At 42.3% G+C, this 27,261-nt stretch overlaps 1 protein-coding gene across 1 annotated transcript in view; it reads right to left on the reverse strand.

The window, feature by feature from the left end:
- Rad23b (RAD23 homolog B, nucleotide excision repair protein) overlaps window positions 1-25,027 on the reverse strand; it is a 40,962-nt gene extending 15,935 nt beyond the window's left edge. The window contains exons 1-4 of the mRNA XM_057791037.1: window positions 24,612-25,027; window positions 6,389-6,470; window positions 3,695-3,774; window positions 1,514-1,782 (exon numbers count right to left, since the gene is read on the reverse strand). Of these exons, the coding sequence (XP_057647020.1) occupies window positions 1,514-1,782; window positions 3,695-3,774; window positions 6,389-6,470; window positions 24,612-24,677 (497 nt within the window). The 5' untranslated portion in view covers window positions 24,678-25,027. The remainder of the gene's footprint in view (window positions 1-1,513; window positions 1,783-3,694; window positions 3,775-6,388; window positions 6,471-24,611) is intronic.
- Between the last annotated feature and the right edge of the window lie 2,234 nt (window positions 25,028-27,261).

The raw sequence follows: 27,261 nt of genomic DNA on the forward strand, positions 1-27,261 counted from the left end.
TCAAAGCATTTCCAATTACTGCCAGTTTTCCGCAGTGGCTGGCTCTGACTCCTAGTTCACGTAACTCCTTCTACTTGTGTTCCAAGTTATAGCTCAGTGCCAGTTTCAGATTGGCTGTAATAGAACTCATATTTTAGATAGCCCAGGAAATCCTTTTGATTTCCAGCCAAAATTACTATGACTAAATCATCTTCTCTGCCCATAGTATTATCACTGAAGGAACACCACCCCAAATCACCCCACAATCCTGTAAAAAAAACAAAACAACAACAACAAAAAAACCCTGCAATTCCTCCTGATCCTTCACATTTGATTCACCAGGTTTCAGTGAGGAGCAGTGACTTTGATAACAATGAGGAAGAGCTCTGGCTAGGAGGCTGTAGCCAAGAGTCTTTGTGAAAGCTGCAGGTATCAGGCATCTATCTCCTGCTGTTTCTAGGTGCTGGGTCAACAAAAGAGGCAAGCAACAGCAACTACTGCTGATCTTACCTGGTAGTCACCACACCTGTGCCACTTTCCACCTTAGATTATCTTAGTGTGACCTCCATTTTATAGATGAGGAAAATGTCCAAAGACCTTAATGCTGTTCTTAAATTATGAGCTAACAAAGGTCAGAACAAAATACAGTGCAATACAGCAACTGAATTATTTACTGTTACGGAAGGATGCAAATGTTACATATATAACAATGGCCACAAACAATTACAACAAATAAAAATGATTGGCTGCCAATGTTATTTACAATTACTATTTTTTGATAATTTATATTTCTTAAACATCTCTACTCAGAAGAAGCTTTCCAACACATCTTTCAAAAAACTCGAAACATAAAAATCTGTATGATAGAATGTATACCTATATCGTTAATAGTAAACTATCAAAGTAGTCACAAACTGGCTGGGAAGAAAGCTCAGTTGATAAAGGTGCAAGCACAAGAACCTGATTTTAGATCTCCAGGACCCACGGCAGGGTGCAGTGGCATGCCTTGTAACTCCAGCACTGTGAGGGTGTTAAGGGGTGGATCCCAAAGGTTCATTGGACAGCCTAGCCAAACTGGCAAGCTCTGGATCCAGCCAAAGACCATGTCTCAAACAAACAGGGTAAAGAGGAATAGAGGAAGATACATTACATCAACCTGTGTCCTAAACACACAAGCATGGTACATGTACATACAAGCAAGAAAAATAGACATAAGGATATGACACAGAGTTCACTTAGAAATAAAAAATGTGGGCTGGAGAGATGGCTCAGGGATTAAGAGTACTAGCTGTTCTTTCAGAGGACCTGAGTTCAATTTCCAGCACCAACATGGCAGTTCACAACTGTCTATAACTCCTGTTCAAGGGAATCTGACACCCTCACATAGAAATACGTGCAGGCAAAACACCAATGTACATAAAATACAAATAAACTATTTAAAAAAAAAGAAATAAAAAATGTAACATAGTTTGACTTTTACAAATTCAGAAATATGGCTACTTTGTTGTTTAATTTCTTAAAACATAGTCCTTACCTGTCAGCTGGTGCTGGGCTAGTAACCACTGGTGACTGTGCTGGCTTTTCTGCAGCTTTCTCAGGCTGAGTTGCACTAGCAGGTGCGGGTTCAGAAGATGCTGTAGTTGAGGCTGGAGTAGTAGATGCAGGTGTGGAAGTGGGAGCTGAAGCAGGGGTGGGGGCTGGAGCCTGAGCCACAACTGTTGCCGTGGAAGAGCTAACTGCAGCCGTGGTGGGAGCATTCGATGGCTGAGTTGTCACTGGCACTGGGGCTGTCACTGCTTTGGGCTGGACATGTTAAAAAGCAAAGTGAATATAAGGTATTACGTGATCACTCGCTGGACGATGGCAACAAGAACAGTCTAATAACTAGTAACCTAAACATCATTTTGTAACTGGATGATAAATGATCAACATTAGCAAATGAAAGCACTTCATTACTCCTCAGAGTTCCTAGGATAAATTACATTATCTTAACTATCAAGTGCATTTAACATTAGACTCATCTCAGTCCTTTTAACAATTCAGTATAAAAAAGAACACAAAGAAATCTGTCTTAAATATAGAACACACATACCCAAAAGTACCATATAGTTTTCTAGCGCTTTACTTATGCACCTTGTTTATAATTTTAAAGACTATATTGCCGGGCGGTGGTGGCGCACGCCTTTAATCCCAACACTTGGGAGGCAGAGGCAGGCGGATCTCTGTGAGTTCGAGACCAGCCTGGTCTACAAGAGCTAGTTCCAGGACAGGCTCCAAAATCAGAGAAACCCTGCCTCGAAAAACCAAAAGACTATATTGCCACTTAAAAGCATTATCAAAATAAGTTTTTGACACTGAAGTTAAAAAGAAACATACAAACACACACACACACGGAGCAAAATGATGTATATACTCTGTACTTCCTGAACTAAGAGCACAGCCATAAAGCCTTCCAAGCAGCAAATGCAATTACACATAAATAAAAGTCATACTGAATTTTATTCTACCTAAACCCTACATTCGTCTATTCAGTCCATAACTTTTCTGTAGACTTAAGTTTACTATTTTAACAAAAGATGGGTTTAAGATCACCTACTATCCCAAGTCAGTAAACTACAAAAGCAATGAGCTGAACTGTGTCTTGCTTAACTTGAGCTGTTGGGTGAAGCTAACAAAGTCATGTGTATTTTAAAATACTTCAAAACACCGCTAGCATATACTCCCTTCTCTGTATCTAATTCTTTCTCTCCTTCCTTATTTATTTGGGTTTTCAAGACAGGGTTTAGTGAAGGCTCTGGAGATAGAACTCAGATTCTTAGGCTTGCAAAGTAAGGAAGCACTTTACTGGCTGAGGTTTTGTCCCTGCTCTCAAGCTCTACTTTAGGAAAATAAATAAACAAGCAAACACACAAATAAATAAAAAGCTTGCTTTCATAAAATTACCCAATATATTTCAACATCAGTAAATCACGAAACAGTTCTTGCTCAAAAGCTAATAACAAAAATCATCCCATCATTTCTTTCTTTCTTAAAACTCTTCTCCTCACTGAAAACTAAACTCACACTCAATTCATGTTTTTTTTCCCTACCCTGAGTTTGTCAGGTCTAGCAAAAATATCTAGTGCCTGAAAGGCAATATACTGAAAGCTACAGAATGAAAGACATTAATTTGTTTGCTAAGCATATTTTTTTTATATTTATTTATTATGTATACAATATTCTGTCTGTATGCCTGCAGGCCAGAAGAGGGCACCAGACCCCATTACAGATGGTTGTGAGCCACCATGTGGTTGCTGGGAATTGAACTCAGGACCTTTGGAAGAGCAGACAATGCTCTTAACCTCTGAGCCATCTCTCCAGCCCCTTGCTAAGCATATTTTAAAATAATCACGTGGTAACTTAACTACTCTAGCATCTCTTATAAAGCAGAGTGAACATAGATTAAGGAAAGATAACTCTTCATGGGTTTTAAGGAGTAATGCCCCTTAAAAAATAAGACACACTGTTTTATAAAATGAGTTTAGAGCTACAGAAACCTAATTATCAGCCTTACAGGGGACCATGGTAGATCTGCCTATACTCTGGAAGGCAGTTGATTACCCACACTATACCACACATGCTGTGCTACAGAAATGCATACAACTTATCAGCCGTGGACGTGGCCACTGGTGGATGATTCACGTGCATAATGGTACAGTGGAAAGACAAAACTTACTTTTGTCACCATAACCACCACAAAGTTCTTCTCATCAATTTTGTATTCTTTGAGAGCAGTGTCATCACTGAGGATTTTTCCTAATAATTCAGAGGAGAAAATGTTATTTAAAAATACATTAAGCTGTCTTAAAAAAAAATTACTCTTAACATTAATTCTATCAAGTAAAATTTCTAAGAAAAACTTTAGCATCCAGCTAATAAACATATAAATGGACATGTACCACTTTAAAAGCATAAGCATCTGATGAAAAAATATCTAACATCTTCAGCATATAAAACACCAACTGACTTGGCTTTTAATTTATTAACTATTTCTTTGAAGTCAGCCCTACAAACAGGAAAATCATAAAGACAAAGAAAATTAAACATTTTCAATTGCCTTGTCACCTTCTTGAAAATAAAGTATAGCCGGGCGATGGTGGCGCACGCCTTTAATCCCAGCACTCTGGAGGCAGAGGCAGGCAGATCTCTGAGTTCGAGACCAGCCTGGTCTACAGAGCTAGTTCCAGGACAGGCTCCAAAGCCACAGAGAAACCCTGTCTCGAAAAACGAAAGAAAGAAAAGAAAAGAAAAGAAAAGGAAAGAAAGAAAGAAAGAAAGAAAGAAAGAAAGACGAAAGAGAGAGAAAGAAAGAAAAGAAAGAAAAGAAAGAAAGAAAATAAAGTATAGTTTTTTTCTAAAAGAAGGGATGAGCAACTTCCTACTTGAAACACTAGACACTTGATGAATCAGAAATGTTCCAATATTATTTTTAAGATTTATTTTATTTATTTATTTATTTATTTGGTTTTTCGAGACAGGGTTTCTCTGTGGTTTTGGAGCCTGTCCTGGAACTAGCTCTTGTAGACCAGGCTGGTCTCGAACTCACAGAGATCCGCCTGCCTCTGCTTCCCGAGTGCTGGGATTAAAGGCGTGCGCCACCACCGCCCGGCTAAGATTTATTTTTTAAATTATGGAAACAGAGTTCTTCCTGCATGTATCTCTGTAGGCCAGAAAAGGGTACCAGATCTTATTATAGATTGTTGTTAGCCACCATGTGGCTGCTGGGAATTGAACTCAGGACTTATGAAAGAGCAGGTAGCGCTCTTAACCACTGAGTCACCTTCCAGCCCCATGTTCTAATGTTTTAAAAGCAAAACAACCACAAACAAAATAAGCCAAGTGAACAAAACCTTTCATAAAAACAGCAGAACATACAAGAAAAGAGAATAGTGAAACTCAGTGAGCATGGTGCAGAAGAACAAAGCTATGCTCAGGTCAGGACTCCTAAATGGTTCCTCACTTGAATTTAGTTCTCTATTCTAAAAAAGCCATTTCATAAAAATCAGTATGAATTGCACAAAAGAGTGGGAATGAGATTAAGAGGCTATGCACCAAAAATTATAGTTCATCCCTTCTGAATCCTGACAACAATGGAGCTAGATCAGTGTGCGATCATTCTCACCTGTCTCTCTCCTAGAAGGAAACATGCCTAGCAGTGAGTGACACATACCTTTGTTGTTGTTGCTGAGACAGAATTTTTCTGTGTAGCCCTGGCTGTGCTGGAACTAGTTCGGTAGAACAGCTGGCCTGGCCTCAAACTCAGATCCATCTGCCTCTGCCTCCCAAATGCTGGTATTAAAAAAGGCCTTGAGCCACCACCGCCTTGTTTTTGTTTGTTTGTTTTCTTTTTGATGTATATACGCCTTTAATTCCAATGCTCGAGAGGCTGAGGCAGGCATAATTCCATTAGTTCTGGGCCTGCCTGGTCTCGATTGTGAGTTCCAGGACAGGGATACAGAGTGAGGCCCTGCTTTGAAAATACAAAAACTACAAAAGCTCCATGAAAGGAAACAAATAGGTTAAAAACATATTTCACTGGGCTGGAGAGATGGCTCAACAGTTAACAGCATTGCCTGCTCTTCCAAAGAACCTGAGTTCAATTCCCAGCAACCACATGGTGGTTAAACAACCATCTGTATGTAATGAGTTCTAGTGCCATCCTCAAGGGAACAAATGAGTCTTCTCTACTAAATTTTGCCATCAAGTCTATTTTTAACATATTTTCCTGAGTGTCAGTGAGGCTAATTAAATTTGTAATTTCCTAGTCATATTCTTGGGTGCTTTTGTATTGGGGCTTCTTTTTCTTACGAATTTAAAAATACTCTATATAATTTGTATTTCAATTTTAGGGGGGATTCCTATCATTTAATCCTATTATGAAGATCTTCTGATGTATGAAACAAACCTTCATTCTCCAACTTTCGTGTGTATTAGTCAACTAGTGCACAAGTTCTTGACAGACTGAAAGTTCACGAATGACACAGAAGTCAGTCACAGTACTCACAATCACTCCATGGACACAGAAGGCAAATGTGCAGAGAGAAGACTAAATATCAAAACATAATTTAAAAACTACTTCCACCACTGTTATCTATATGATCATGTTTATGACAAAGTCAATTCAAAAATACTATAATTTCTAAAATAACAATTTTCTTTCTTTCTTCATTTTTTAAACAGGTTTCTCTGTAGCTTTGGAGCCTGTCCTGGAACTAGCTCTTATAGACCAGACTGGCCTCGAACTCGAGAGATCCACTGCGCTAGGATTAAAGTCGTGAGCCACCACTGCCTGGCATTAAGATAACATTTCTAAAACTAAAATGTTAAATATGCAAAGCATTGGAAATTAATTTCAGAATTGCATTCATACCTGCATAGATTAGCTTCTGACCCGCTACTGGAAAGGCGTCTTTCCCCTTTTCAGATTCAATCTTCTCTTTCAGTGCCTTTACCTATAGGAAAAGTTAAAAATAATAATAAAAAGAAAATTAAGCCTAAATTTAAAAATTAAAATATACACTGAAACAAAATGCAAGATGGAAATTCTAATATATTTTAATTAGTGTAGAAGGCTGGAGAGATGGCTCAGCAATTAGGAGGCTGCTCTTCTAGAGGACTGAGAGGTTCAAATCCTGGCATCCACACGGCAGCTGACATTTTAATTAGTGCTTCTAAGGTCTTGTCTTCCCAATATTTTACTCAAAGACCTACCCTGAATTATTAGGTGCCTCTGGCATGAACTTTATATCATGTTCCACATACATAGATCTAAAGCATGCATGATAGGTAGATTCAATCCCCAGCACTATATAAAAACCACAAACAGTCATTTCTTTTTATTTAACCAACTTAAAATAAAGGCTCCAAGATTCTGAAGCTTTGTGTCATAAAATGTATAAGCTTATCACTTAGGACCAGGCATGATGGCACAGCCTTTAATCCCAGGACAGGGAAGCAGATCTCAATGAGTTCAAGCCCAGCCTGTCCTACAAAGCAAATTTCCAGGACAGCTGTCACACAGAGAACCCTCTCTCATAACATAACAAAACAAAACAGAAATGCCTTCTTGCAGGGCATGTTGGTTAAGCACTCTGGAGGCAGGTGGATTGCTAGGGGCTTGACCAACAAGCTGAAAGGAGGAAACCTCAATCAAGAAATGTCTCCATAGGCTTTTTCATAGTGACTGATGAGGGAGGAACCAGCCCCTTGTGGGTGGGGCGTTCCCTAGGTTGGTGGTCCCAGGTTCAATAAAAAAGCAGTTTGAGCAAGCCATGAAAAGCAAGCCAGAGAAGCATCCCTCCATGGTCTCTGCCTCAGCTCCTGCCCTGACCCCCTTAGACGATGGACTACAATGTGGAAGTGTAAGCCAAATTTATAAACCCTTTCCTCCCCAGCTTGCTTCTGTGCTCATATTCATGACAATAGAAACCCTAAGACGAAGCTCAAGCCTGCTCTACATAGTGAGTTCCAGACCAGCTGGAGTTGCATACATAATCAAGCGAGAGAGAGCGAGACAGAGAGAGCGCCAGAGAGCGAGAGAGAGACTGCCTTCTGGGGCTAGCAAAATGACTCAGTAGGTAAAGGAAGGCTCTTGCAGCTAAACCTGAGTTTAATCCCCAGGACCCATGGAAGGAGAGACATGACTCCCATAAGCTGTTCTCTGAACTCCTTGTGACAAACATGCAAATGAAACAAAAAGTGCGATCAAACCCAAAAGTCTTTTAACCTAAGAGTTCTAAGAAATAAAACATTTAAATTGAAATAAGAATCATCGATGTTGCCGGGTGGTGGTGGCGCACGCCTTTAATCCCAGCACTCGGGAGACAGAGGCAGGCGGATCTCTGTGAGTTCGAGGCCAGCCTGGTCTACAAGAGCCTGTTCTAGAACAGGAACTAAAAAACTACGGAGAAACCCTGTCTTGAAAATCAAAAAAAAAAAAAAGAATCATCGATGTTGTAGGCAAATGTATTATAATGATTCATTATAACCAATCAGAAGATCAATGAAACAGAACATCATTTCCCTAGCACAACTTTGTTTTGTTTGTTTGAGGTGTGTGTGTGGGGGGAGTTGAGACAAGTTTCTCTATAGCTTTGGAGCATATCCTGGAACTCACTCTGTAGACCAGGCTGGCCTCGAACTCACAGAGATTCTCTGCCTCCCGAGAGCTGAGACAAAAACAAAAAACGAAAAAACAACCACCGCCCAGCCAAGCACAGTGAGTTTTGTTTTGTTTTGTTTTGTTTTTTTTTGGCTTTTTAAGACAGGGTTTCTTTGTAGCTTTGACCAGGCTGGCCTCAAACTCAGAGATCTGCCTGCCTCTGCCTCTTGAGTGCTGGGATTAAAGGTGTAGACCACCAGTACCCGCCTCAAGTACAGTGTTTTTTTAAGCCCACCTGAAGGTGTTTCCAAGTTTAGCTAAGGCTGAGAGCCCCTGGGCTACTTAAATGATTCTCAACAAGTAACTTGGCCTCCTTTAGTATCAGTCACATCTGTAATGGATGAACTTTATAGCATTTCAATTCATAAAATTATGTGGCCACAGGCTCAAGAATTAGAAAACGAATCTAACCAACTCCTTGACCTGACCAGAAAGTAGAGAGGCTTATGAGTTAAAAAGACAAACATGGCTCTTCTTATACCTTAGTGGAACTATATTACTTTAAAGACACAAAAATCAAGGACAAGATCAACCTGAAGATTCCATTCACTTCAATTTCCTAGAATACTTTTGAAAACTGTCTTGGCTGGTGATCCTTTGCTTTCTATGAAAACTCTTCTGAGATAAACAAGACTTTCTTTGTGTAATTTATTTTTATGTGTAATGGTGTTTCACCTGCATGTATATCTGTACAACATATATATGAAGAACTCACCGAGCTGGGCGGTGGTGGCGCACGCCTTTAATCCCAGCACTTGGGAGGCAGAGGCAGGCGGATCTCTGTGAGTTTGAGACCAGCCTGGTCTACAAGAGCTAGTGCCAGGACAGGCTCCAAAACCACAGAGAAACCCTGTCTCGAAAAACCAAAAAAAAAAAAAAAAAAAAAAAGAACTCACAGGAGCCAGAAGAGGGCACTTAAGAGTCCTTGGGGTCTGGAGTTAAAGACTGTTATGAACCACCATGTGGGTGCTGGGAATAGAATCCTAGTCTTCTGGAAGACTAGAAGTGCTCGTTACTCCTGAGCTATCCCTCTAGCACTCTCTGTGCAATTAAAGTGAAGGTGTAAATAGAGCCAGGCACAGAGGTGCACACCTGTAATCAATCTCATCTGGAATCCTGTCTGCTATCAATCAGTGAGCTGTGTTTCATCACAGCAATGCTAACTAAGACAAGCTCTTAACCCACTGACTGAGTCATCTTATTAGTCCAAGAAATTTTCTGTTGTTTTTTAGGGACAGGGTTTCTCTGTGGCTTTGGAGCCTGTCCTGAAACTTGCTCTAGACCAGGCTGGCCTCGAACTCACATAGATCCACCTGTCTCTGCCCCCCCGCTACTACCAGGCTAGAAACTATATTTTTATTTCCTGGATCAACACAATATTTAAAAACTAAGACCATGGAATGTATTTTAAAGGCCTACGCAATAAACCCCTTTCTAATTTTGTATATCAAAAGAACAAACCCTGTGAATTACAAATAAAAATATGCATATACACCAAAAGAGGACTCATTATTTACTGCTAAATAACTTTTTCTGAAAGAAATAAAAAAAATATTAAAAAAATATTAAGAGGGGCTGGAGAAATGGCTCAAAGGTTAAGAGCACTGAGTGCTCTTCCAGAGTTCCTGAGTTCAATTCCCAGCACCCACATGGCCACACATAATCATCTGTACTGAGATCTGGTGCCCTCTTCTGGCCTGCAGGCATACATGCAAGCAAAGTACTGTATATATAATTAAATAAATAAATCTTTAAAAAAAAATAGCAAGTTCCGTACAAAAACACTAAACCACTTAGCTGTAGAAAGAACTGGAGTAAGGCAGAGGTAGGAGGATTTCTGTGAGTTCGAGGCCAGCCTAGTGCACAAGAGCAGGCAAAAAAAATGACACAGAGAAACCCTGTCTCAAAAAACCAAACCAAAACAAAAAAACGAACAACAACAAAAAGAACTGGAGTAATACTTAAGACTTTCATCATTAAACAAAGAAAAACCGACCACCTGAGTATGCAACTCAAGCAGGAAAATAAGGAATACAAATGAAATGAAGAAGTGGTACAAAATAGTCCTGCACCTGTGAGAAAACAGTACAATGACAGGCAGAGCTTCACAAGGCAGCCATTTACACCTGCAGGTTCCACACGCAGAGATTCAATGGAGACTGAACAGTTGTTTCTACTCTCAGAACACAGTATGACCACTACTTACAAAGCGTTTATCACACCAGGTATTCAGGCCACCTCGAGATTCACAGTACAGGGAGAATGTTCATCAGTGAGATTTATCTAAGGAGGGACTTATGTGCTGGAGAATTTGGGGGGCTGAGGAGTGGTCTGGAACTGTCTGCCTGCATACAGCTGAACTATGACTACAATTAGCTCTTCTCACCTACACTACATCTCCAGTTGTGCTAGCTAAATGCCAGCAAGCTACCAAGTCCTGAAGACACCCAAGCAGCCAGGAGAGATCTGTATGGGATATGGGAAGGAACTGAAGTTTCTAGTCAATAGCAAGCATCAAGGAGTTAGCCATTTGAGGCAGCCACTTTGGAAGGAATCCTCCTCCAGTGGGCAAGTACTCATTTGGAAGGTATTTGTGAACATGCTGCTAATACTTATGACCACTGACAGAGCCATTTTAAAGGCAATGTACCTGCCATTAAGCCAGTAATTCAATGCAAATGAGATTCTCCCATTGTGTTTCCAAGGCAGTCATACACAGCTTTGTCACTAAAATCTGAAAACAAATTTAAACACTCATCAAGCTGGAATAGTAATTATTACGAACATTCATTTGAACACTGTGCAGTGTGAGTAAATGAGAAACATTTACAAAATCGTGAAAGGAAAAAACCTAGTAGCTGCACAATTTATTTTTGAAAACAAAACTAGAGCTGGGAGGTGGTGGCACACACTTTTAATCCCAGAACTCAGGAGGCAGAGGCAGGCGGATCTCTGTGAGTTCAAGGCCTAAACAGCTAGGGCTGTTGCATAGAGAAACTCTATATCAAAAAACAAAAAGAAAAAAGAAAAAAAAGAGAGAAAAAGGAAAAGAAAAAAAAAAGAAACCAACTATAGTGATGATTACTACTTAAAAGAGATTCTAAAGAGGTAACTCAAGAGCTGGAGAGATGGCTCAGTGGTTAAGAGCACTGCCTGCTCTTCCAAAGGTCCTGAGTTCAATTCCCAGCAACCACATGGTGGCTCACAACCATCTGTAATGTGGTCTGGTACCCTCTTCTGGCCTGCAGGCATACACACAGACAGAATATTGTATGCATAATAAATAAAAAAATATATATTTAAAAAATAGAGAACTAAAGCTTGAAATAAAATGCTGTATTGCTTACCAATACTTATTAACAATATACAAAAAATATTGCATTTTTAAGATTAAAAGATGAAGTAGGCGGGGCTGGAGGGATGGCTCAGAGATTAAGAATACTGGCTGCTTGTTCTTCCAGAGGTCCTGGGTTCAATCCCCAGCAATCACATGATGGCTCACAAGCATCGGTAATGAGATCTTGTGTCCTCTTCTGGCCTGCAAGAATACACGCAGGCAGAACACTGTATACATAATAATCTTTAAAAAAGAAAAAAAAAAAGAGTAGGCAAAGGGGGCAACTACCACTATATAATCTAAATTAAAATACCATTAAATGGCTCAGAGAGTAAAAGGACTTGCTTGTTACACAAGTATAATTTGAATTCAAACCTGACGATGTGAGTTTGGATTACTGGAATCTGTATAGCAGTTCTACTTTGTGGGCACATGTCTATTATCCCAGCATTCCTACTGTAAGAAGGGGCAGAAAAGAAGATTAATCAATCTCTCTCATGTGCGCAAGCGCACACACACACGCACAAGCACTTACAGGTCAGTTAGCCTGAGTGTGCAACACACCTGCAAATAGTAGGAGACCCTGCCTGGGCCAAAAAGATAGCTCAACAAATAAGGATGTAGTGGTCAACCTCAGGCCCTGGGTTAGATCTCAGAGACTCACAAGGTAAGAGAACAAGTTGTCCTTTGATATCTACATGCACAACAGGGCATGTTGGTGCCAACCAAGACACACACACACACACACACACACACAGAGAGAGAGAGAGAGAGAGAGAGAGAGAGATTAAAAAAAAAATCCAAAGCCAAATAAATTTACAAAGGACTTCAAATTTATACCCAAACTTCTTTGGATGGTATCCTTGGTATCTGAAAAACCTGACACAGACACCAAAGATTGCTTCCTAAATTTCTCCTCCAAAGCAGACTCTGAATAATTATAGAAACAAAACTGATTATAAGGTGTCTATTAACAAACAGTGATCTCAGCATTTGGGAGGCAGAGACAGACGATCTCCAAGTTCGAGGCCAACCTGTGTGTGTGTGGGAGTGACCCTGTGCGTGTGGGGAGGAGGGCGCAGTGGGGAGTCGAAAAAAGGAAAAAAGAAAGGTGTCTACTAACTGCAATGGAAAGAGGAAAACTGCACCACTGAACTCAGTGAGAGACTCTTAAAACAGCACCTGATACTAGAGCACTATGTGAGAAGAGGCAGTAAACAAAGGCTGTAGAAAGTTCTGCTACCAAGCAGGGCAAACTAAGTTTGATTCCCAGATCCCACATGGTGGAATTAGGAGGAGAGAACCAATTCCCACAGCTTGTCTTGTCCTCTGACCTCCACATGAGGCCTGTGGTGTTTGTGGAAAAAATACATAAATGTAATTATTTTTAAAGGCAATCTTCATTGGAATTATTACCCAGAGGCTATTATTTTAAATCCTGAATCTATTATTTTTCCCACAGAAACTATGTAAAATGTTCCTAAATCAACCTATACACATCTATTTAATTTGCTTTTAAAATACATTCCAGATGTTACAACCTTAACGAGATCAAAGCAGATAGAAATGGGAGTGTATAAGGTTAATTCCACACTAGCTATAGCGTTTAAAGTTTCTAAAAGGGCAAAAATAAGCCATTTTATTGTGTAGGTCAGGGGAACCCCCCTGCCTAACCAAAGCAGAGAATGAGAAACAGCCTTGCTCACTGTTGGAGCATCAGTATCTGATTTACATTCGTCAGTCATGAGAGCAGATCCACCCCCACTGCCTGGATGAGCCTACGCGATGTTATTAAAGAGTTTACAGAATTCATTCACAGTGAGACTGGCTTCACTACCCAGGTGTTTATAAGTAACAGGTGGTACAGCATCATTTGGCAGGGTTCACTTTGCTATAGGAGGTCTAAGTTTAACACATTCCTTTAAAAAGCAAATTTCATGCATTACCTATGGGGGGGATCTAACTTTCAAGTTGAAATGGCAAGACCTTGGTTCCAGCTAATCCCTTTCAAAGCCACTGACAATGTAAAGTTGAAAGAGTATCATTTACACAAGCTTCTTCATAGAAAAGATAATGAAAAGATTGATCAAAATAAAATTCATGAAAGTGGATTTTTATTTTTAAACATAGCACAACTTCTTCCACAGTTTTTACAATTTTTACAATTCTTTCACAATTTTTAGGCAGCAAATTACCTGATTTTCATATCAACTCTAAAGCAAGCAGGTAATTGATGATATTCCCTTTCTAAAAAGATTTTTTAAAAACACTATACTCAACGACAAAAGACAAGTGCACAAGAGCAAGACATGAAATTAGTGAAACAGAACACGTTCTTTGAGTTTTATTGTAAGGTGGAAACCAAGAAATAGAACCACAGTTCTAAGGGGATAAGGGGAAGGAGGATTTTATTATGATAAGGATGGACATCTGCATACTCTAAAACTGAAAACCCAAAGCAGCAGAGATGCTGGGGTCAGGTATGAAATGCTCCCAGGAGGTTCACATGTTAAAAAACAGTCTACTACTGGCAGCACTATCTTGGAAGATTCTGGAAGGGAGGGAGGGAGAAAAATCACTGGGGGGCATTCCTTTTAAAAATCAACGTGTAATTTCTATTCTGCTTCCTGATTCCATGAGGTGAACAGCTTCCTCTTCCACAAGCTCCAGCCACCATGATGTTCTACCCAAGTACATGAGGCCAAGTAACCGTGGGATGAATCCTCTGAAACTATGAAGGAAATATATCACCTCTCCCTTATGCTGCTGTTGCTCTCTTGGATATATGTGGTCACAGTCACATAACGTGCCTAATATATGTGTCCTTTTCAGAAGAAAGGAGATAAAATACAGTGGAAAAATGCAGATTAACCTTAAGTGTTACATCCATAATAGCCAGGCATCTACAATTTAAAAAGAAAACCACCAGTAACAAGTAGGTAGTTGTAGTAGGGCCTTGTAGATGTACTGTCAAAATTATCATTAAGAAAAAAAAAACAAGGCCGGGCGGTGGTGGCGCACGCCTTTAATCCCAGCACTCGGGAGGCAGAGGCAGGCGGATCTCTGTGAGTTCGAGACCAGCCTGGTCTACAGAGCTAGTTCCAGGACAGGCTCCAAAGCCACAGAGAAACCCTGTCTCGAAAAACCAAAAAAAAAAAAAAAAAAAAAGTATTTCAGCTGAAAATAACGAATAGAAAATGAAATCTTCCTGTAGCAGTGGAAGAGGGAGTGGATTACAATGACTGTTAGGTAAGAACTGATGTTTACATTGAAGAGTCTGAGACAAGTTCGTGCAACTAAGTATTTGTCTGACTTCACAAGTCCAAGTGGAAACATCAAAGTGAATTTTAGAGCTTCTGTAATTCCCAATCGAGAACAATGGTGTAGAAGTAGGACCATACTGCCCAGCACTGTTGACATCAAACTGTATATACATATCATTTCAAATCCACAGCATCTTCAAAAGGCTATCAGGTAACACTTCCTGTGCTGTTGTCCTCATTTTACAGAAGAGGACACAGCTGGGTAACCTACCCAAGGTCACAAATCAGCTACCTGGCAGCACCCCAACTCGGTCTGGGCGCTGTGCTGAGTCTTCCAAGCAGGTGACCCAACTCTTGATAAGCAATCATAGAAGTGACAAGCCCAAGATAAAGGTCTGAGAGCCAGAGCCAGTGAAAAGGAAATTTCTATCAAATGCCTTTTAAAAAATCTCATTAGTTAGAATCAGGAAATCAAAACAGAGTGGAATGCTAAAAACGTTACTGGGTGTGTGGTGTTGACTGAGAAACGCTCTGTATGCTCGGATATTTGAATACTTGGTCCCCAGGTGGTGGTACTGTTTGTGGAGGTTATGGAACCTTCAGGAACTTTGTGGAGGAAGTAGGTCTCTGGGGGTTGCTTTAAGAGTTAGCATAGCCTAGGCAGGCGGTGGTGGCACATGCCTTTAATCCTAGCACTTGAGAGGCCGAGGCAGGCAGATCTTATAAGACTGAGGCCAGCCTGGTCTACAAAGCAGTTCCAGGATAGCCAGGATTGTTATAGAGAAACCATACCTCGAGGGGGAAAAAAAGTTTATAGCCTCATTCGTTACTAGCTCACTCTCTTCCGGAAAGGGGATGAAATGGGGTCTGTCTTTCAGCTTCCTGCTCTGGCCTTCTGCTGCCAGGACTCCCTGGCCACTTTGAACTCTCCCTCTAGAACCATAAGCCAAAATACTCTCTTCCATAATCTCCTCCTTATGGGTGTCTTGTCACAGCAACAGATAGTAACTAATACACTAGGGTTGGGGGAAGTGGCAGTTACCAGGAATGTGGAGAACTTCTAATAATGGGACTGAAGCTGAGACAGAATACAGACCACTGCATACAAGACGGAAGAATAAAAGGCCAAAGTAGCCGGGCGGTGGTGGCGCACGCCTTTAATCCCAGCACTCGAGAGGCAGAGGCAGGCGGATCTCTGTGCGTTCAAGACCAGCCTGGTCTACAAGAGCTAGTTCTAGGACAGGCTCCAAAACCACAGAGAAACCCTGTCTCGGAAAAACAAAAACAAAAAACAAACAAACAAACAAACAAAAGGCCAAAGTACAAGACATCTTTCATAGATAATCAAACGAATGTCATTTACTTTTCATGACATATGTTAACCACATTTTTTCAGCAATGTGGGTTTCCTTTTAAAATAATGCCTACCTCTATGTTATGAAGCTGAGAATACTATGTTCAACTTCATGTTTTTAAAACCACAAATAAGGAAAAAGGATAATGGCAAAGATAAAAAATACTACCTGTCCATAGATACTACTCTATTTCCGCACACAACATCCACTTCGATACAGCTTCTAGCTCCATTTCTACCAGGAATCTGCTCACTAGGGTCAAAGACCTACAAACCACCCAAACCAAAGATCAGGTCTGTTTTTATCCATTTCATCTCTGAAATAGATATAACTGACCTCTTTTTCTTCTTAAAACTCTTACATTAGCCAGGCGAATTCCATTAGTTGTAGGCCAGCCTGCAGAGCTAGTTCCAAGACAGCTAGGGCTGTTACAGAGAAATCCTGTCTCAAAACACCAAAACTCAGCCGGGCGGTGGTGGCGCACGCCTTTAATCCCAGCACTTGGGAGGCAGAGGCAGGTGGATCTCTGTGAGTTCGAGACCAGCCTGGTCTACAGAGCTAGTTCCAGGACAGGCTCCAAAACCACAGAGAAACCCTGTCTCGAAAAACCAAAAAAAAAAAAAAAAAAAACACCAAAACTCTTAAGATTATTCCTGTTCCAGACTTTTCTGAGAGCGCTTTATACCTCCACATATTAAGACACGCCAAAACCCAATCCTAAATTCCATGCTATTACTTGCAGCATCTCTATCTACCAAGGCTTCAGTCACCAAAGTACAGAAGTTAAATGAAGGATAACTTACGGATACTGCTCAAATTTCTCAAAGACTAGGCCCTGCAATGATGACAGAGCTCTTATCTACTCATATAAATTAAAGGAAGGAGCACAATGGCTATCTCCCATCTAAAATTCTCTGTAATCCAGACTCAACAAATGACATTTCCACCTCAATTTTCCTACACCAACCCCCAAGTCTGGTTTTTTTTTTTTTTTTTTTTTGGATTTTCGAGACAGGGTTTCTTTCTCCATAGCTTTTTTTGGTTCCTGTCTTTGAACTAGCTCTTGTAGACCAGGCTGGCCTCGAACTCACAGAGATCCGCCTGCCTCTGCCTCCCGAGTGCTGGGATTAAAGGCGTGCGCCACCACCACCCGGCTAAATCTGTTCTTTTCAGTCTTCCACATTTCTGGAAAGAAGTATTCACACAATTTACATTACCAAATTAACAATGTCAACACACCAAAAAAATTCTCCCAATTCTACCTAGCAAAATATCAAGTCTAGCCGGGCAGTGGTGGCACACACCCTTAATCCCAGCACTCGGGAGGCAAAGGCAGGCAGATCTCTGTGAGTTCGAGGCCAGGACAGGCTTCAAAGCCACAGAGAAACCCTGTCTCGTAAACCAAAATAAAATATATCAAGTCCATCTCCAATTTTGGCCAAAAGTTCAATTGCTTAAAATTACTGCACAAGCCCCTGAAGAGCTCCCACCTTGCTTTCTTTCTTGTCAACTCCAACTCATGACATTCAGGTAGAATAAGATTGCCATGGGTTTGAGGCTGGACTAGGCACAAAAAACAAGAGGAAACCCCACAATTTTTCAAAATGCTTCTCATTTTTGAACATCCTACAACAGCGTAATTGCTCTGAGCCCTTGTCTAACTCTCAGTTCCTCACCATTACCTCAAAAACACTGGGTCTTTTAGATTCCCAACACATTCTTAAAATCCTAAAGTATGTAATCTAAAGGTTCTCCATAGAAAAGATTCCTTATTTTGCAACATGCTATGTTCAGATCTCAGCTTGTTGCTCAGACATCACCTTCTCCACAAAGGCCTTTCTGTGACCTACTGTGAAGTAGCCACCTAGTCACGGACCATCAATCACATCATCATCTCACCCATTTCAGTTTCTACGAAGCACTTATCACACACACACACACACACACACACACACACACAGAATGTCAGCAACTTCATAGTTACCAGTAGAATGTATCCACCAGTGAAAATCTTTATTGAATGCATAAGGAAAATAAAAAGCCTACTGTGAGCACAGAAAGTAAAAGCTGTGAGAAACCCAAACCAGATTTTCTAATCTTACTGTATCTTTCCTATCTATATGCTCAGAACCCTTGTAATATAATTTAACATATTTACTATTCATGACTAAATAACCTAGAAAACACTAACTATAGAAAAAACAAATAAACCAAAACAGAAATCACTAAAAAGTAATGGCTAGCAAATATTGTATACAGAATAAAAACTAAAGCGGTTATTTTAATAACCTCCAAAATCATGCAATAACCACAAAGGGAGGTAATTCTTTGTAGATCACTATATAGCAAACTACTGATTTAGAGATATAAATATCTTTAGTTATTTTATCAAAAGCACACGAATGCTGGCAAAATGGTTCAGCAGATAAAAGCACAAAAGCCTAGTGACCTTGAGTCTTATCCCTAGAATAGAACCCACAAAAGCAGAGAACCAACTCCCCAAAGTTCTGATCTATACACACACACACACACAGAGTGAAATGTGCACTTCCACACAGACACACAATGAAAATAATTTAAAAGTCCAACACAATGTGTGCACCATACATAAAAAACTGAAAAACAAAAACAAAATACAATTATATAGTTTTATTATTACTTATAATGTACTCACATTAAAGTTCTGATATTTGAAGAACATCACAGATTTAAGTCCTTCAGTCCATGCACCCTCCCTACCTCATCTTACTCAAAGTATTTAACTAGCATCAAGCACAAGCAGACTGCAATATTAACTTGTATGCTATATACTGTCAACACTTAGTGATACATTAAGACACTGCACCAGGGGCTAGCAAGAGGACTCAGCAGCCAAAGGTGCTTGCTGAGAGATCTGATGATCCACATTGGATCCTCAGGACCCACGTGGTGGAAAAAGAATACTGATTCCTGCCGGGTAGTGGTGGTGCAGGCCTATAATCCCAGCACTTAAGAGGCAGGGGCAGGCAGATCTCTGAGTTCAAGACCAGCCTGGTCTACAAGAGCTAGTTCCAGGACAGGCTCCAAAGCTACAGAGAAACCCTGTCTCGAAAAAAAAAAAAAAAAAAAAAAAAAAAACCAAAAAAAAAAAAATGTGTTACTCTATCTAAAAAGTTGGAGCTTCTGTAAAGGTCATGGTGAAGACAGTAGATGTAGTAATAGCCAAGTAAATGGCACAAAATGGTAAGTGCTAAAGTCTGGTGGGGTTTCAGCGGTGACTCAGAAGTTACCCTGTTTCAAACTCCAACACCCACAGGTGACTATGGTCTAGAAAGCCACTCTAGGGGACTCTGATGCCCTCTTCTGGCCTCCACAGGCACTGCACACAGGTGGCACAAAGAACACGTGTGACAAAACACCTATACACAAAAATTAAAACTTTCTCAAACATTTTTTAGTCTTGTCACTTAAAAAAAAAAAAACCAGAAGTGCCTTTTCCCTTTAGTCACTGATTCTCAACTAGGTGATAAGACTCCCAGAAAACTCATACCATGATTTCACTGTCTCTGTGTTCAGCATCAGAGTTCACTCAGCACTGACCAGTCCAGCAAGAAACCAATCACTCCTTGGTTGAGCCCTTAGCTCTCAATCCTTTCTCATTTTGTTCATGTTCACATCATGATGCTAAGAGTTTCTCTTTTTGGTCTCTGGAAACAGGGTTTCTCTGTGTAGCTCTGGTTGTTTTGGAACTCACTCAGTAATCAGGCTGGTGTTGTGGAATAATCTTTTTCTATACTGTGAATGTGTCACTCAGACTTGTCTAATAAAAAGCTGAACAGTCAATAGCGAGGCAAAATTTTTAGAGCAGAGGATGCTGGGAAGAAGGGTGGGAGAAACCAGACACAGAATGAGTTGGTGACACAAAATGGGACAGAGGTGACAGCCACATGGTGGACTGCATATCAATAAAATTATGGGTTAATTTAAATTATAAGAGCTAGTTAGGGCCGGGCGGTGGTGGCGCACGCCTTTAATCCCAGCACTTGGGAGGCAGAGGCAGAGGCAGACGGATCTCTGTGAGTTCGAGGCCACCCTGGTCTACAGAGCTAGTTCCAGGACAGGCTCCAAAGCCACAGAGAAACCCTGTCTCGAAAAACCAAAAAAAAAAAAAAAAAAAAAAAAAAAAAAAAAAAAAAAAGAGCTAGTTAGGAACAAGCCTAAACTATTGGCTAAGATTTCATAATTAGGGACTGAAGAGATGACTCAGAGGTAAAGAGCACTGACTGCTCTTTTTTTTGTTTTGTTTTTCGAGACAGGGTTTCTCTGTAGCTTTGGAGCCTGTCCTGGCACTAGCTCTTGTAGACCAGGCTGGCCTAGAACTGAGATCCGCCTGCCTTTGCCTCCAGAGTGCTGGGATTAAAGGCGTGCGCCACCACCGCCAGGCTTGACTGCTCTTTCAGAGGTTGTGAGTGCAATCCTCAGCAACCACATGGTGGCTCACAGCCATCTATGAGAGCTAGTGCCCTTTTCTGGTGTTCAGGCAAAAACATTCAGCCAGAATACTGAATAATAAATAAACAATAATTTTAAAAATTTCATAATCATTAAGTCTCTATTTCATGATTTGGGAGCTGACAGGAGAGCCAAAAAAATCTGACTATAGGCTGGCCTTGAACTCAAAGATCCACCTGCCTCTGCCTCCCTAGTGCTGGGATTAAAGGTACCATGCTTGGCATTCCCAAGAGTTCCTAAATAAGGCACCTTAAATTACTTAATTTCCTCAGTCCCTTCAAAATAAAAACTAGTTAAGGGCAAACCTGAAACCAGTTCCATGAGCAACTGTAAAGTGTAGACATTCCTAAAATCCTAATTTTAAAACATATTCATTTATTCATTGGGGTGGGGTGCCAAAGTGTCCAAAACAGTGAGTTGTCAGAAGAAAACTTCGGGACTCAGTTCTCTCCTATCACTGAGGTCCAGGGGTTTGAATTTAGGTCATTAGGAACTTTTATCTGCCCCATCTACTTAGAAATCCCAAACTGATCTACTTATAAAATCTCTGGTCACATTTTTGAAACAAAGTATTTAGTATCATCCACTGTTAAAATAATCTTCACTTTTATTTATACTGGAACTCTAAAATACTGGATCAAAAAAAAAAAGTGAGCTGTGTGTGGTGGTGCCCACCTTTAGTCCTAGAACTGAAGAAGCAGAGAGCCAGGCAGCTCTCTGTGAGTTCAGGTACAGCCTGGATTACAAAGTGAGTTCTAGGACAGAAGGAGCTACACAGAGAAACAAAACAAAACAAAACAAAAAATATCAACTAATCTCTAAACTCTGCTGGGCAGTGGCCACTTAGCTTTAATCCCAGCAGAGGAGGCAGAAGCAGGTATTTTTCTGTGTGTTCCACGTCAGTCAGGACTACATAGTAAAACAACGTCTCAAATACATGCATTAATAAACTAACAAATAAACAAACAAAAGAGAAAATGTGTGTCTGCTAATCAAACTCACTACAGATGTAAATAAAGAGGCCATGGTCCAAATCTTGTCTAGTGTGCGTGCATAAAGCCCAAAGTACCTGTACTGGATTCCCAGCACAAAGAAAAGGGGGTGGCATGGAATATGGAATCAAAACATGCCTTAAAAAACTTTTGGCTGGGCGGTGGTGGCGCACGCCTTTAATCCCAGCACTCGGGAGGCAGAGGCAGGCGAATCTCTGTGAGTTCGAGACCAGCCTGGTCTACAAGAGCTAGTTCCAGGACAGGCTCCAAAACTACAGAGAAACCCTGTCTCGAAAAACCAAAAAAAAAAAAAAAAAAAAACTTTTGGTAAGAAACCCTGTCTCGAAAAATCAAAAAAAAAAAAAAATTTTTTTGTAATACTGGTTTTTATTATACATTAACATCAACAAATTATTTGTTCTAGTAACCAAAGTTGAATAGGTCAATAACAACTCACCAAACATGTATTTCTAAAAGTGTAAAATATTGCATCCCCTGGAAATAAACTTGTAAATAATAAGCACATTTAGGAATTTAATACTGCACTGGCTCCAAGATAATAGTAGACATGTGGAAGGCCTAAAGAGTGGTACAAATTTTATACAGCGCGCACGCACACACACATTTATTTCAGTAGTGTGAAGTTACTACAAAATTACAACAAATTCAGGCATAAAAAAATAAAGTAAAACCTATTTCTCTGCTTTAGTGATTCTGGGATAAATTAGTTTTTTTTTTGTTTGTTTGTTTGTTTTTTTTTTTGGTTTTTCAAGACAGGGTTTCTCTGTGGCTTTGGAGCCTGTCCTGGAACGAGCTCTTGTAGACCAGGCTGGTCTCGAACTCACAGAGATCCGCCTGCCTCTGCCTCCCGAGTGCTGGGATTAAAGGCGTGCGCCACCACCGCCCGGCTTACAAATTAGTATTTTAAGATCAAAAAAGTTACCATGACTTATCCCATCATTTATCACCCCCAATGAACCAAAGCCAAGTAGACATTTTACATATTTTGCTTAACATCATTAAGCTGACAACTGTGCTGCAATGTTTTTCAAGGTCTGGTGATGGACCTTAGGGACTCATAGACGCTTGCATCCCCAGCCTTGCACTTTCACCTGTTTTGTTTCGAGGCAGGGTTTCTCTGTGTAACAGCTCTGCCCATCCCGGAACTTGCTCTGTAGACCAGGCTGGCCTACAACTCACAGAGATCCGCCTGCCTCTGCTTCCTGAGAGCTGGGATTAAAGGTGTGCCACCGCCGGCATTTTCTTTAATGTGATGTGCATTATTGGCGTTTGTCTGCATGTATTATTGTGTGAGGGTATCAGAACCCCTGGAACTAGAGTTACAGACAGTTGTGAGCTGTCATGTGGGTGCTGAGACTTGATCCTGGAAGAGCAGCCAGTATTCTTAACCGCAGAACCATCTCTCCAAGCCCACACTTAAATCTTAATTTACTATTCAGTACTCTCAGTAGTAAAAGAAAATCCGATAGGTATTTTATTCTATTGGGCCACAGTTCACTAGGTTATAACCACTGCTTCTGAAGAAACAGTGTTCTCATATGTAAGTGGTATTTTCTGTACCTTCAAGAATTATTGCATAGGCCGGGCTGTGGTGGCGCACGTCTTTAATCCCAGCACTTGGGAGGCAGAGGCAGGTGGATCTCTGTGAGTTCGAGACCAGCCTGGTCTACAGAGCTAGTTCCAGAACAGGCTCCAAAAAACCAAAGAGAAACCCTGTCTCGAAAAACCAAAAAAAAAAAAAAAAAAAAAAAAGAATTATTGCATATAGAATCACTTTGTGCCACAATTTCAAAAATGTCGGAATTCTCGGCTTCTTATTAAAGATGTAGGGAACTTTAGAATATTCGATGAGATAGGTTAAAACCTAACACTGTGTCTTCATAGACACGTATCTATAATTACATAGCAGGCCTCATTTACAAACCAACTAAATGCCATTTAATCCTCACATCTCTGCTGGAACTATTCCTGTTTCAGAAATGGAGCAGGATAATTTGTCCACGTCGTAGTAAACGAGTTACAGCGCCACAAACAGAACTCAGCTCTATTTAATTAACACCACGCCAGTGGATCTTCAACCAAAATAGGATCAGTCATTTATAAAGCAAAACAAATAGGCGGTCATTTGCTGGCTTACTACAATGCCATTGCACGTGAGGAAATTTAGACGCATGGCATTTTTAGATTCTTGACATGAAGTTGTATCGACTTCAATATAGTACATCTTTTTTTTATTGGCAGAACTGGAGACAGCATCGGAATTTATCACGTGAACTCGGTAAGTGTAACCGGCTTTAACCGCAGAACACAAAAGTTTTTATATTCTTTTTTTTCCCCTCCCTTCAAATACTACAGTTCTAGGAATCCGAGGAGCGTGCAGGTTCCCAAGACGACGGAGTGAACGTTTAAATCCGGATCTGAAGGTTTAATGCAAAAATTCTTCACCACCAACGAGGCCTGAGAGCGTGATCTACCTGTGGGTGTGGGTCCGGCGGATGGGGGGGTACGTAAAAACTATCCAAGCTAGACATAAATAAAAGGGTTCCTTCTAAGAGGCTAGGAATTCATTTTCCCCCCACCATCTCTCCTTAGTGCAGACAAAACCAGGCACACTGAAGGCCATCACCTTGGGTAACCAACCGGCTCCTAGATCTCCGCACCCAACCAGGTCGTGGGAGGGTGGTGGCGACGCCTGGATCGCCCTCCCCCACCTGTGTGTGCACTTCAGGCCAGGCTCCAGCGCCCAGGCCGCCAGGCCTCCCCTCCCCCTCCGGCCCCACGACCACGCGCTCCGGGCCGCGGCCTCCAGCGTCCACGCGGGTCGGTGCTGCTCCACGCCATCTGCCTCCAGGCCTTCCCGGTCCCCGGCCCACAAAGCCCGCGGTGACCTCACGCCCCCCTGAGGGCTGGGGGGGCCCCTCCCGCGCCACCTCCGACCCGGGCCCGCGCTTCTCCTCGCCCTGCCGCGCGTACCGTCTCCTCCGGGTCGATGTCGATCTTGAAGGTCTGCTGCTGAAGGGTCTTCAGAGTGACCTGCATGGTGCCTGCGCCGGGGCCTGGACGCCCCGGGGTGGCCGCGATCCCCGCGCTCTCAGGAGGAAGGCGGTGGGGGTGGGGGCTTGTCACATTCGCCCCACCGAGTCTCGCTCGTCCCGGGCCCCTTGTCCCCTAGCCGCGCCGCCGGTCCCGCCGCCTTCCCCGCAAGCTCGGGCCGCGGTGCTTCCTCACGCGCCAGTCACCGGGCCCGCAGGAGGCGCCAAGGACTCCCCGACGACCACAGAGAATCCGCTACCTCACCACAGGATGGTGGCCGCCATCACCGTGACTCGCCGAGACGTGCCCCCTCCCCCACCAGGAAAACCCGGAGGATGGGGCCAGACCTGGGCGATCTGAGCAGGCGCGGGGTGCGGCGACGCAGTGCGCAGGCGTCAACAGGAACTCCGCCCGGGAATTGGAGGCGGGACGATGGGCGGGGCTGGAATGCCGGCGGCGCGCTACGGTCGTGCGCAGGCGCACATCCCCTGGCCGCGGCGTTCGGGGCGGCCTGGTCCGCTCCGCCCGCCTTCGGTCGCTCCGCCTACGTCCAGGCTCCGCCCGGCGGCCCGAGTTGCGCAATCCGTAGTCGGGGAACGGCTACGTGGAGACCGAGCTGAGTGGCTGCGGAGCTGGGAGCTTGGAGCCTAGAGGGCAGTGGAGCGGGCGGAGCCTTAGTAGATGGATTGCCTGGGGCCCGCCCTGATGGGGTGTACGCCGCGGGCCGGGCGTGTGTAATGCGGGTTGCTTCTCTCATCCTAGGACACTGACTCCAGCGCCGGACTGCTTGCTTGCAAAATTTTGCGTGCTCTTACTAACCTTGGGATCTCCGACCTGTGAAAGGCGGATTTGAGAAGGAGGCCTAGCTGTATCGCGTCTTTCACTGCTTCGTTTTCCTCTCCCTGTTGTGGGGTTGTTGGTGGATATTAAGCAGTTGCTCTCCGTCTCACCCCCAAGCGGTTTCCTTTGCATTTGGGCCCTTCTAATCTTTGCTCAGATGTCGCCTTCTTGGTGAAGTCTATCCTTCCTACCCCACTTAAAGTAGCAGCGTCTCCAGAAGCCATTGACCAAATCTACTTGTCTCTGTAACATTATCACCACCTGATGACTATACAGTGCGTCTGTTTAGCATTCGTGTCCTCCCTTCCTTTACCCTAACGCCCAGGCTGCACAAAGGCATGGATTTTGTTCTGTTCACAGCATACCCCACCCCCACCCCAGAGCCTACAAAATGAGCCTAGCATGTTGTAGCAGGTACAAGGTAAACCTTAGAGGAATGGGTGGACATGAATCTGGTTCCCAGGCAGTAAAAGTGAGATGTCACTCATCTCGATGGTGACTGGAGAGAGTGGGATGATGAGTGTAAATCTTAGTGTTAAAGTTAAGTACTTAGCTTTAGCCGCGTGTCCCTTTATACAGAGATAAGACTGGAGTGCAGAGGTGTCAAGTATTAAGCACCCAGTCACCAGAATTGTAAGTGACACCATAGATGCTCGTATGCTCCTTCCTTCCTACTAGCGCAGTGACCTCAATGACCGCTGTTAGACTTAAAAAGTGAAGATGAATACAAAGCAGTCACAATCAGACCACAGTGAGGACAATTACAAATGACCCCTTTGAGCCAGCATCCTCGAGACAGTATCACTGTTCGGGTTTTCATGGATTCTAGAAGCTAGGCTATAATTCTTCTGTGTCCCAGCACTGTGGTAAATGTTTAATTCTCTGCCTCCAGTCTTCCTGTGGATCCAGTCTTAGTCACCAGGTGGTCTCAACCCTTGCTCTGAAAACCTGGTAGCTGGAATCTCTGCCTTTAGCCATAGGGTTAGCCAAAGGCAAAAGCAGTATTGTTTGCACAGTGTAATGGGATGCTAGGGGGCAAAATAAAACAGAAATTGACTTCCTTATGGACTTTCCCCTGCAAACCTGTTTCTTTTCTCCTAGTGTTCCCGAGTTCGTGACATCTCCATCTCTCAAGGTACTCAGACCAAAGCTCCATCCTTGAGTCCCTTTTGTTCCTGACTCCTGCTGCCTAGCCACCACATCCAAACCATTGTCAGTCTTACCAAGTTTAATCTTCAATCTGTACCTTCAAGTTCAGCCATTTTTCCTCATTACTACTTTTTTTTTTTTTTTTTTTTGGTTTTGTTCGAGACAGGATTTCTCTGTGGTTTTGGAGCCTGTCCTGGAACTAGCTCTTGTAGACCAGGCTGGTCTCGAACTCACAGAGATCCGCCTGCCTCTGCCTCCCGAGTGCTGGGATTAAAGGCGTGCGCCACCATCGCCCGGCCCTCATTACTACTTCTACAACATCATCAGTCGCCAATCTCCTAATGAATCTTCGATTCCAATTCCTACCCCCACAACAATCCAGCAGTCAAAGAAGCACCCAATATCCAATATGTTAAACTTCAGATTTTTTATTTTTTTCTTCTCTCTCTCTTTGGTTTTTCAGACAGGGTTTCTCTGTGTAGGTTTGGTTGTATTGAAACTCTTTCTGTAGTCCAGGATGGCCTCAAACTCACAGAGATCTGCCTGCCTATACCTCCCAAATATTGGAACCCATAAATCAAAAGCCGAGCAGTGGTGGCGC

Source organism: Chionomys nivalis, chromosome 16, assembly GCF_950005125.1.
Source record: "Chionomys nivalis chromosome 16, mChiNiv1.1, whole genome shotgun sequence".
In the NCBI taxonomy this organism is placed as follows: domain Eukaryota; kingdom Metazoa; phylum Chordata; class Mammalia; order Rodentia; family Cricetidae; genus Chionomys; species Chionomys nivalis.